Genomic DNA, 12,543 nt, shown 5'->3' on the forward strand with positions numbered 1-12,543 from the left:
AATTAAATTAAATTAAATCTTAACACAACCTAGATAAAAAAAACACAACCCAAATAAAAAAAAATCAAAACATAGATAAAAAATATCAAAAAAAACACCACAACCGACCCAGATCACAAAACATCAAAAAAAAAAAAACACCACTACCCAGATAAAAAAAAAGCAAAAAAATCCAAACGCCTACCCAGATCTTCCAACCACTTCCCACCACTACCTCGCCAACTCAAACCCCAAAACCCGAACTCCAACAGCCACCACCCACCACCACCATAAATTTTCAAAAAAATCCGAAAAAACACCACAAATAAAATCAAAATTAAACATAAAAAAGAGATACATACCTTAATTCAACGACACAAAACCTCGAATTTGGGTTTACGAGGCCTAATTCAACTATGAAAACTCTAGATCTAGAGTTTTCATGGTTGAATTTGACTTGAAAACCTTCGTTTTCAACATGAGAAGAGAGAGATAGGGGAAAAAAGACCTTCATTTTGCGCCGTTGATGTTGATGTGAGTGTTGGTGTTGGTGTTGTTGCGGCAGTGGTTAGTGTTGGCGGTGGCAGTTAGAAAGAGGGGAACGAAGAGGAGAGAAGAAAGAGGCGAGAAAGAGAAGATGAAAGAGAAGAGTAGAAGAAGAAGAAAGAGAAGAGGAGAGAGAACAAGAGGATGAGAGATAAGGGGAAAGACAGAGAGAAGGAGAAGAGGAAAGAGAAGAGGCGGAAAAGAGAAGGGAGAAGTTGTGTTCTAGGGTTTTCCTTAAAACGGTTGTTATTTTTATTTTTTTTAATTGTATTCTGACGGAATATCTGTCGGAAATTTCCGATGGAATAAAAATCCGTCGGAAAAGGTAATTTCCGACGGAAAAATCTGTCAGAAAGTACATATATTCCGACGGATTTATTCCTTCGGAAATTTCCAATGAAATTGTTGAATTCGTCGGAAATATCCAACAGAATAAAAATCCGTCGGAAATTTTGCTTTTTACGACGGAATAACTTGTCCGTCGGAAATAGGTTGTTTTCTAGTAGTAGAAGGGACTTCCACGGGTTCTATTCGATGACTTTCGGGACAGTCTTAGCGTCCATCATCCTCCCGCTACGACTGCGGGGGAGTATTTGGATATATGACAATATATTCTGTTTATTATGTATATCATTAGTTTAGAATGTATATATCTAGTGCCTTAATTGTAGCTAGTTAGTTTCCTAGTTAAAAGCCAAGATATCTCTTGTAATCATGTATATATACCACACTATGCCACACTTGAGCAATGAGAAAGGCAACCGATTAATCTCTTTCAAACCCTTCCACTTTATAATTGATTTTTAAAGGTATGATACTTTTGAAAGCAATACAAGTATACAAAATTAAAAAGTGTACAAGTGTATAATGTACTAATAGTAGAAGTATTATGGTATGCACACGTGAAGGTGAAGCCAATCATGCATGAAAATTAGATATGTAACAGAGATTAGATCAGAGTTCCCTATGCTATTTCTAGATTCCTTTGCTTCCCTCTTTCCCACACAATTCCATAATCCTACATACTGCCCAACACCATCTTTTTATCGCGTGAATTTTTGACCACTATTTAGGTCTTGATCTTCTGGCTTTCTTTTTGGTTTTTATTTACCAAAGTTTACTTTTTTTGTCCAACTTTACGTCTATTGGGAACTATCCACGCCCTCACTACCCTTCCAATAAAACAAAATTTAATTTGGTGTAATGTACTCAATAAATGTTTTTTTTTGTATGTATGTTTGTATGATGTATGATATGCATTGGAAATTAGAAGACCTAGACCGATGAAATAAAAATACTCATGACGACATTGTTAATGACTTACATACCCTTATAATTTTCAACCCCTTCCCCCTAATTCAATCAAACCCTTAACTCCATACCAACACCACCACCCTCTACACCACCATCTTCTTCACACCCTCCACAACACCACCACCTTAACGATGGCAACCACCTTCACGACAACATCAACCCTCCACAACACCACCACCTTCATGACCGCAATACTAGCCGAGAAACACCACCATCGACGAGCCCAGAAAGACCACCCTCATGCCTCGTCAAGGGAAGCAGCTAAGGGGGAAAACACCGGCAACCGCGCCGGCCAGTAAGGTTTTTTTTTTTATGTTACAAACATCTGTTGGAGACGGCACCACCACGGGCGGAGCCAAAGGGAGGCTGGTGGGGGCCCGACCCCCGTGGCCCAACCGCCAACGCCTTAATTTAGAACTTGGCACCCATAAATATATGGGATAAAATATTTTTGCTTAATTATAGTTGTGCTAAGTTACAAGTCGGTGGTTTAGGGCTTGTGCATCTACATCACGCTGGTCCTATATTCAAATCTTACTCTTTTACTTAATATAAGTCTCGGCCTCCCCGAATTTTATTTTCTGGCTTCGCCCCTGGGCACCACCACGGTGAAGACATCTGGTGGAAATGTCTTCTCCGTGGTACCATGGTGTGGACATCTGATGGAGATGTCCTACCCATTGTAGCGACAGATGTCTCTACCATGGGTAAGACGTCTCCGACAGATGTCTACTGCCTTTTTTTTTAAAAAAAAAAAATTAATTCGAAATTAATTCTTTACCGTGGTATGGACATCTTCCACAGATGTCCATACCGTGGTGTAGACGTCTTCTACAGATGTCTATAAATTTTTCGGTGATTAATTCCTACTATTTCCGGCAGCTATTCAACTAACCTCCGACGGTTCTTCTTCACCGCCCACTACTTCCGTGATAAATGCATTACGCCGGTGCATTGATTAGAATCGAAATTTAAAGGGAGTGGTGGCGATGGTGTTGGTGTGGTGGCGGTGTGGTGGCGATGGTGGTTGTGGTGGCAATCTAGGTGATGTTGTGTGGTGGTCTGAATTTGTGGTTTGAAGGATGAGAAAGTAATAAAAATTGAAAATAAGGGTAAGAGGGTCATTATCAATGTCAGTCTGAGTAATATTTTGTCGTCAAATATCAATTCAGTAATTCTTAGGTGAAAAAATCTTCCAATATAAGGAAAAAAATATTATTGATGGCCATAAAAACTTTCTCATATTCGATCAAGTTGATTGAGAATTTCATTATCTATTAGACAATAGACATGTTGATTGAAAACTACTTTCCCTAGACAAATGTTCCTTTTATACGAAATCAAAGCTAATCTTATATATCCACCGATACATTCACATCAATGAACTTAATTTAACAATAATGAGTACAAATGTAAATGGCCTTAGGTTAATACCTCCAGGCCAACGCAAATGCTGTTGGACTAACTTTTTAACAATAGAATTGAATAATGACTCGACACAAATAAATATCGCTTTTCAAATAAATTCCAACAAAACGTATTACAACTAAAGTAAAGATTATTAGGTACATATTCGGTTCCAAAACTCAATAAATGATACCTAGTCAATTTTTTTCAAAAATGTGAAATTAGTCATCATGTAACTGAGATCAAAAGTGAACTATTTGGAATGGATAGTACTCATAGTAGGAATAGTGAAAACTGCAAGCCAATGATTCCTGTGACCCTCAAATCTAGAATTCTAGTCTTATGTCTCACGATCCTAATTGAATTAAAGACGAGATCATTTATGATCCTTGATACAACACTATGATCAATACTCCCTCATGACGAGTATAGCTCATGTCTTAAAATAAGGATTTCATCAATACACAATGATAATCCTCTTATAATTGTTATAATTGTACCAATATGATACATACGCATATTAGATACTACAAGTGGGATTATGATGTGTATCATGCTCGAGATACAGTACAATTTTATATAAATAAACATCATCTTTTCTTTACAAATTATTTAAGGTAAAAGAACATGTAAATGTACTATATATGTGCGGTTCTATATTTTGCTAAAATAGATAAAAAAAAATATGAAAAATAGTATACAAAATTATATATACCGAAGTAACCCAATGCATTTTTTTCAAAAAATAAAAAGTAACCCAACGCATGAAGACATGAAGTACATCATGTTCTCAAGTATACGATCAGTAAAATTAACCTTAAGTTTTGACCTCTTCGTTAGCTTTTATAGCCTTTATTTTCATTATATTTGACTAAATAAAAATCTGCAGTTATTACAAATTTAACAATAACAAGACAACCAATGTTGGACATTAATTTAGTTGGGCCGATTCGAATCATACTTTGAGTATAGATCGGGCCCAATTAGAGTAATTCAGCTTACAAAATCTGTTACTCACTTTTGCGTAATCTAAAACTTTATTTTTGATACAAGTACATTATAATTGTAAGTATTAAGCAAAACTTTTTATTCTTTTATTTTATTTTATTTTAATAAAATTTTAAGCAACAATAACAAAAGACGGCTGTCAAAAAAAAAAAAAAAAACAATAACAAAAGACGACTCTTTGTTAGTAAACTAGGTTATTCTCATGCGATGTACAGGTAAAAAAAATTTCTTGTAATTTATGTTCTGTTACATTACATTGTATATGAAGATTAGAATTATTAGATAGAAAAATATTTTACATTTAAGGAAAGTAAAAAAAATTGAAACCCCAATCAAACATCAATCAAATTAGGTATGTGAAAATTTTATATACACTTATACATTGAAGTCAAAAGTGTAGATTATAAAATAAAAATTAAAAAATCAATAATAAATTATGACATCACACATAGATATAGAGGGAAAATTTTAATGTGAGAATGACACGTAGGATAGTTTAAGGATTGATGACGTCAATAATATCTTGTTTTAATAAAAAGTTAATAGAGCAATTTCCCACAATATTGCTAAAATAAAAATAAATTATCTTTGTGCGTCAATTTAAAAACTAATTCCCTAAATATCGTCCACGTAGGATCGGTGCCGGTGTCAATTTTTTTATATTTGGTTAAGCTTAAAACTGCTAATGGCAATAGCGGTTATAGCTTTAAAACCGCTAATATTATTAACAGTTTCAGAAAAGAGACCTTTTTCTATTAACAGGTCTCTTTTCTGAAGCAGGAAAAAGAGCCCCCACATTAGTTAAAATATACAAAACCGCTAAAGCGGTTTTGACATAAAACCATTAGCAACTTTAGCGGTTTTAAGCCAAACCAAATACCAATCCTACATTGACGGTACTTTGGGAATTTGTTTTTAAATGGATGCATAATGGGAATTTGTTTTTGTTTCAACATTATTGAGGGAAATTGCTCAAGTTGATAGATACTGCCAAAACAGATTGAACATCACTGCGTTTCAAGTTATAGAAATTATAGATTTCTTGCGACGTAACAGATTCTATAAAATTGAACCTGACATTCGCATTCACACCAGTGCTTATACATTGGATACTAATCCCGCCTCTTCCAGATATTCACATCTCCTAACATTAGAAATTATGCAGCAAATACAAATTAATACAACAGAGATATCAAATTAACAACAGGATTGTCATTTACAATACCTGCAGGACCTGAAGTCCTGAACCATATCAATTATCAAGAACTAAGATCTAACTTAATCCTCAGGTTTCCGGTTGTGAGACTGAAGATGCACATATTCAATAAAGCAAAAAAAAATTGCAGCAAAAGCTCCTGTGATCTAAAAGGGAGGATCCTCGTTACCATCTTGATCGATAATATGATCACGAAGAGAAAGAGAAGCTGCATTATTGTCAGAAACTTCCAGAGCATCAACAAACTCCACCTCAATAGAACCGTCTTGTGTGTCAGTGTCATCATGCATATCCCCAGGACTCTCATCAGCAGCAGCTGCATTGTTACCTGGATTTACTAGGTCATCAACTGATTCAACAGCAATCCAACCATCTGGAGGATTTTCGATAGCACTAATGGCAAGAACAGGAGCTCCAGAACTATCTATGAGATGTCCTCCAACAAGGCGCACCATTAGGTTCCGTAGATTATCTGGCTGCTTGACAAGCTCAAACTTGTGATCCAGAGTATGTTGCTGATTGAATCGGCCTGGCCGTTTGGACCGCGTATTATAGCAATTTCCACAAAGGTCAAATCCCATCAACTCCACACAATCTAGGCATCTGTATCTATCCCCAACTATGGGACACATCTGTGCAAATCAAAAAACAAACACTAGAGCATTAGTCATATATGCTTCATTATCTCACAAAATCAATAAAGTGAAAACAAAAATTTCATGTACCATGAAATTTCACAGAAAGTTGTCAAGTGCATCCAATCAAGGACATCATATTATAATCATCTGTACTCAGAAGAGAATTGGTTGGAGCAAGGCTTGATCTTTTATGTCTTATTTATTTTTATTATTAATTTTATTTTAGTTTTGAAAAAGCAAGGCTTGATCTAGGTCAAAAGTCTAGAGATACTTCGGAAATAAATAGCCTTCCTAAGATATACTCCTCCACATGTTTTTAACTGTGCTTTCTAATAGCAAAGTCAATTTCAAAACCTGAGGTTGTATCCTTAGTAACTTAAGTTTACTGTAATTCCAAAAACTTTCTGTGTGTCCACTGCAAACATAATTTTTCGAACCAGGGTTGCAGCAAACCAGTTCAAAAAACAAAAGTACACCTGAATCAAATTTAAATAAATAAATAAATAAATAAAAAAAAAAAAACCCATAGCAAGTGATGTCAAAAGATCCTTGAGCATATATTTAATGTCCTGGAATTAGTCTGGTCACTTCCTCGATCACTTTTCATTTATATATTTTCTCGAATCATTTTAGTCTCTTTTGACAAGAAATAAGACCATTGTAAGAATAACGAGAATCATCGTATATAGGTATGATGGAATAACTACTTAGAGCAACGAAATCACAATACAAATTACAGTTGATAATGACAAAAGCCTTCCAAATATTTGGACTCCGTAAAATAATGGATCCTATAATACTACAACACATGAATCAGTATGATGAGAAATGAAGAATGCATAAGAAATATATAGGACAAGTGAGGCCCTTACTCCACAATAATCACAACCAGGGCATAGATTATAGATTATAAATTATTTATATATAATTTAGCATGGCTATATAGATTATAATAAGATAACAAAAATGAGGCCCTTACTCCACAATAATCACAACCAGCTCCCGCATGGACTTTTGAACCGTGTTCATTCCACCACGGGATGAAGTCTTCACTGCCCCTAAATGGCGTGATGAAACTTTTTTTAGCAGATGCCTTCGAATTAGAACCTGGACCAATGAACAAGAAATGTCAACTTGGAAACAAAAATTTCTTTCTAACAGGGCATGTGAATGAAGGTTCAGCGTTAGTAAAGCTGTTACTTATGATACTTTAGCAAATTACTTATGGCACTTGGTGTCAATATAATCCATGCATTTTCTAGATACCAAAGCATAATTTCCATCAATCAATGAAAAAAAAAAGAGTCAATTGCTCTAGTGTCATCATCATTTAATTTAAATCTATACTACTCCCTCCGTCCCCGAAACTTCGACCCTTTTGGGTTGATTTCGCGGGTATTAAGAAGTTAAATTGGAAGTGTAAGAGTGTATGGGGAAACTAAGAAAAGTACATTGAAAAGGGAAATTTACATTGGAATTGCAAAAAAGTAGAGAGAGAAAATAATAAAAGTATATAGAAAAAGCAAAATTTGCATGGGGAAGCTAATTTTGCACAAATATTATTGCAAATTAAAGGGTATTAAAATGCAAATGGGATGAACATTTTGGGACTAAAATTAGGCCATAAGGGTCGAAGTTTCGGGGACGGAGGGAGTACTAAGATATTACATGTTAGAAATAAATCTCCATTCTCCAATCACATTCATAGTTCCAAACACTTTCCCCAAAATTTCCCTACGATTTTGAAATCTAAACTTATAAAAAGCGTAAACTAAGTTAATGAATGACACCCCTTTTTTCAGCTATGGTGCACTTATTAAGCAGATATTAATGACAAACTCATCACTTTTGTGAAGAAATATTGAACCTTCATAATAACATCGGTTTTCTAGGTATCTGTCACAGAACAATATCGGACCCTTTCCATTCTAAAAGTGTTTAAAAGAAAATCACTTCTGACTTCTGAGTCCATATTTTAAGATACTCCTCATTTTCTTTTCATCTCTAATATTCTTCTTCATAGTCGCAAAGATATTCCTCAAAATGTATTATTTTGAAACACGACTTAAATCAACAGGATGGAAGGACCAGTTGCTCATGCAGCTCCAAGCCCTATATCCTTAACTATCACTTTTGAGGCTTAATATAACACTTCAAAATACCACTTACAGGCCACATGTCCTCTTAGATCATGCAAGATACTTTCCCCTATTACCATCAAAATCTCACAAGCCATGAAAGAACCCCAGTATTGGTCATGAAGCCACATGCCCATCCAAAGTGTAATTTTTTTTATAGAAGGAAAACTTGTCTTGTTGAAGTGGAGTCACTAGTGGTTGTACATCAACCATATCAAGTAGCTATTTATTTTTAAGGCCTTCAAAAATACCACCCACTTTGTCCAGCTAAGCAAATTAAGCAATACATAATACATTTTTTAGAAAGAAAAATGTTCAAAAAGAAAGCCTCAAGACACCTCTCTGGGTACACCATGTTTTATTCAATTTCTAATTGGAATAAAAAGGTTAGAGAATAGTTGCTTGTTTCATATTGCACATTTACATCATCTAATAGCATTAACTTCAGATACAAAAAAATAAAAAAATTAAAATTAAAATTAAAATAAAAATAAAAAAACCCTACTAGCGACATAGAAGATCAGAAGCTCCAGGAATTGTATTGCTCATCTCAATACAACAAAATGAAGACGATCAACTTTTAAAAAGAAATTCCAAAACAATTTGGAAAAGAGCCTAATTAGAAACATGCAGCTAACAATCTCAACATCATATTACCAACCAAGAGGAAGGTAAACTAACTAACATGAAATGATAGTTGCATTTATTGATACCAGTCACCACAACTTGACAAAACCTCACTATCTTTGGTTATTTACGAGAATAAATGTATGGAAGGAATTATAACCAGGCATAACCATGTAAACCAACAAATTTATCTCTAAACCCATCTTAAACCTCATAAGTCATAACTACAGTGATAAAATTAATCATATTTCCAATTTTATATCATCAATTCGTCATTAAAAACATAAGGAACAAATTTTCATTTTAAGATATGTTCTACTTCAAATATGTTTTCTAATCAGTAATAAAGTTGATACAAGAGAAATGGGCTATGATTAAAAGTTTAAAACCATAATATTGCAAATACAAGTACTCGGAAAGATGAAGGAAGAAGAAAAACATACAGGAGGATGGATTCTTATGTTGAAACCGTGCTTTTTTCTCTTCAACACTTTCTTTTCGTGCAGCGTACTCTTTGGGGAATAGCTCCTCCAAGAAGTTATTAAACTCCAAGCAAACGTTTGGACAGTCACTTGGATGTGGGTACTCACAAACTTTGCATATGATTATTCCGTCTTCCGGAACTATTATACAAGCTTCACAGTAAACTGGCCAATGATATGAAATCATATGTATATCAATCAAGCAAAATTAACAAATCAATAGCAAACACAGAAAAACTAATATAAGCATACAACAAAGAAAATTAAATAGATGTATTCCCCTCAACTAATGAGGAGTTTAAAACATGCACGCACACAAAGAACAAGAAAAGGACATAAAGACATGGAAGATCAGACAGTACCATGACCACAATTAAGAACTGCAGGACGATATAGAAGTTCCTTGCAAGCAGGACATAGGACATCACAACTTGAAACCCTATCAGTGGTTTTATTGATAGCTGATAAATCCTTTTCCTTGATATCATCTGAACCATTACTATCCCTCTTTGAAGAATCTTCGCCTATACTAGTGATGCATGAGGATGAAGCCGGATCAGACATAGTATTGGCATCTTGAGAAGGTTTGGATCCATCAGTACTGTTGTCCTCTTTACAATCAAGCTGTGGTGAGAAGCAATCCCTTGCAGTCTCTTCCTCTGAACCATTAAATAGCGAAGCTTTAGAAACATATTGGATTACAATTATTCATTTATAAAAATGACACAGAAACCTGGTCAGTTTGAAATCGCACCCTAAACATGTCCCCAACCCCCACCTCACCCCCCCACCCAAAAAAAAAAAAAAAAAAAAAAAAAAAAAAAAAAAAAAAAAAAAAAAACTCACAGTGCCTAGGGTTAGAGGTGTTTAGGTAAAATATGAGGAGAAAAACACACACTGCATGTGAAAAAAAAAAGATACTACCAGTGCACGTTATAGCTTTAGTAACTTAGTATATTAACAAAGTGATACTGTCATGACAATAATAGGAAAAAAAAAAGAGTAAAAACAGCAAGGACAAGTTGTCCTTTAATTTAAGGAATTTGCAAGATACAAGGAAGCAAGAAAAGAGATGCATCAATTGTATCATCGAAATCAAAGAAGATTAATGATTCAAACTTCCAATAAAGAAAAGCAACTCAACATTAATGATAAAAGTGAGATGCATAATAAATAGTTGGAAGTAGTCTTACCAAGAATTTGTTTTCCCCTTCTTTTATAGGCTAAGGGATACATCTTTAAAAGCAGGAAGTGCAACATTTCACATATATTTGGAAAGTAATGATATGGATTCCTACAAATTGGGCAATGAGATTCATGGACCATGTCCATGGATTTATGGACACACCAAAAGCAGGAAACATGACCACATTCTGCAAAAACGAATAAGAAGAATTACTACATAACAACAGGAATTTAAATTGCCTTGACAGTTGACACTATAAAATATTGTACCTAGCACAATGGGCTTGTATAGTAGATCCCTGCAACATAATAATCTAGATGTCAGAAAAAAAAAGTATATATATAGTGAAAATAAACATGATACTTGGCTATATTATCAAAAGCTGAAAACAACCCCCAACTTCTTTCATCACCAAAGTGACACACATCATCATTATAGATTAATGTTCAACTCCTTACCAAAATTTGAAACTGGGAAATAGAAATCAAGAGTTGCAAGAACAAAAACCAAAAGCTATTCAAAATGTCCGACCCAAAACCATAACTTTAAATTATGGATGTATGACATAGATGAAGACATGAGGTCAACGGCTTGTGAAAATATTGTAATGGTTGAATAATACAAAGGCAACGCAAAGATATATAAATTGAAGCCTTATATACTCGTAAAGAAAACATCACATGCTAAAAATTAATTCAAAGCAATTAACGATTGAGCAAAAGCTTTATGTCCATTTTTATGCAAGATTGAATCATAAATCGCAACTACAAACTGATTTGGAATGGATAAGGCATAAACCTAAATACATATATCACAAAAAAGAAAATATTTACTAACAAGAAGCTCGATATTCATATGCATCCCCAAAATCAAGTTTAATTGAAGGTCTTAAAGTCCCTAAAGCGGAATAAAACTAATTTCGCTTTACATGTTGGTAATTTCAAATTAAATTGAAACAGAGGTCCTTCTTAAACATAGGACGGCATCTTCTTCACAAATCACGGCATATGATGCATTGATTTTACAAACAAAAAACGAACGTTAGCAATGCCTGACTCATATGACAGTAACACAAACACAGGAGTGCACTACAAACTAAGCTAGATTACACAAGTGGCAGAAAACCCGACGCCACGAAACAATTAACACCACCTTCTACAGGAGCCCATCAACGTAATAGACCTTGGCGGGGCAAAATTCACAATCACGTCATCCTAAACTAATCAACAAAGCTCAATAATCTATGCTGAAGAATCTAGAATCATCATCCACTGAACAAATTAATCCATAAAACCAATACAAAAATTTCAACCGATTTAATAAATGATCATATCAAATTCCACCAAATTAAAAAAATAAATAAATAAAAATTCAGCATCGTTTCGCGGTATTGCATAATTGCAGCATTAATCAATTCAAATTAAGCAGAATTCCGAATGAAAATTACAGCCAAAATTTAAATTAAGATTAAAAACTTACAAGCAAACGCAGCAAATGAAAGAATCAGAAATTGTTTCATCGTGATGATCAATTTCGAAGCAATTGGAAAATTTATTGGCCATAACAGAAGAAAAAGAATTGAGAAACGAAATTTGAAATTGATTGATTAATAAATTAAAGAGTATGAGTAAGAACCCTAGGAGAGAGAAAATTAAGGAGAAGATATAGGAAAAGAAAGAACAAGGTCAATTTTGTTTTAAGATACATAAATGATGATTAGCAATTTGTCGTAACAAGTTTATCTATTTTTTTTTTTTAAAAAAAAAACAAACAAGTTTGTCTATTTATTTATGTTATTGGTTTTTTTTTTTGGTTTTTTTTGTTTTTTTTGATGGGCTATTTTTTTGACGGACTATTTATGTTAATTGTTATTCTTGAGAAATGGTCGGTAATCTTAGTGTCTGACTCAAAAATTAAAAGTAAAAAATAAAAAATAAAAGGGGGGACATGTGCTGACGTGTTTTATAGTGGTTGGGTAAGGGGGTGTTTCAGGTGACAACAG

The 12,543-nt window shown here is 34.0% G+C and overlaps 1 protein-coding gene across 1 annotated transcript; it reads right to left on the reverse strand.

Annotated features, from left to right (window-relative positions):
- Positions 1-5,251: 5,251 nt before the first annotated feature.
- On the reverse strand, positions 5,252-12,303 carry LOC110731847 (E3 ubiquitin-protein ligase PRT1-like). Its single transcript, XM_021911742.1, has 7 exons — positions 12,021-12,303; positions 10,811-10,839; positions 10,549-10,728; positions 9,718-10,014; positions 9,317-9,520; positions 7,088-7,215; positions 5,252-6,102 (listed from the first exon to the last, which is right to left on the reverse strand). The coding sequence occupies exons 1-7, from the start codon at positions 12,101-12,103 to the stop codon at positions 5,617-5,619; spliced, it is 1,407 nt and encodes a 468-aa protein (XP_021767434.1). The 5' UTR covers positions 12,104-12,303; the 3' UTR covers positions 5,252-5,616.
- Between the last annotated feature and the right edge of the window lie 240 nt (positions 12,304-12,543).

Source organism: Chenopodium quinoa, unplaced genomic scaffold (assembly GCF_001683475.1).
Source record: "Chenopodium quinoa cultivar QQ74 unplaced genomic scaffold, ASM168347v1, whole genome shotgun sequence".
NCBI classification, from domain to species: Eukaryota; Viridiplantae; Streptophyta; class Magnoliopsida; order Caryophyllales; family Amaranthaceae; genus Chenopodium; species Chenopodium quinoa.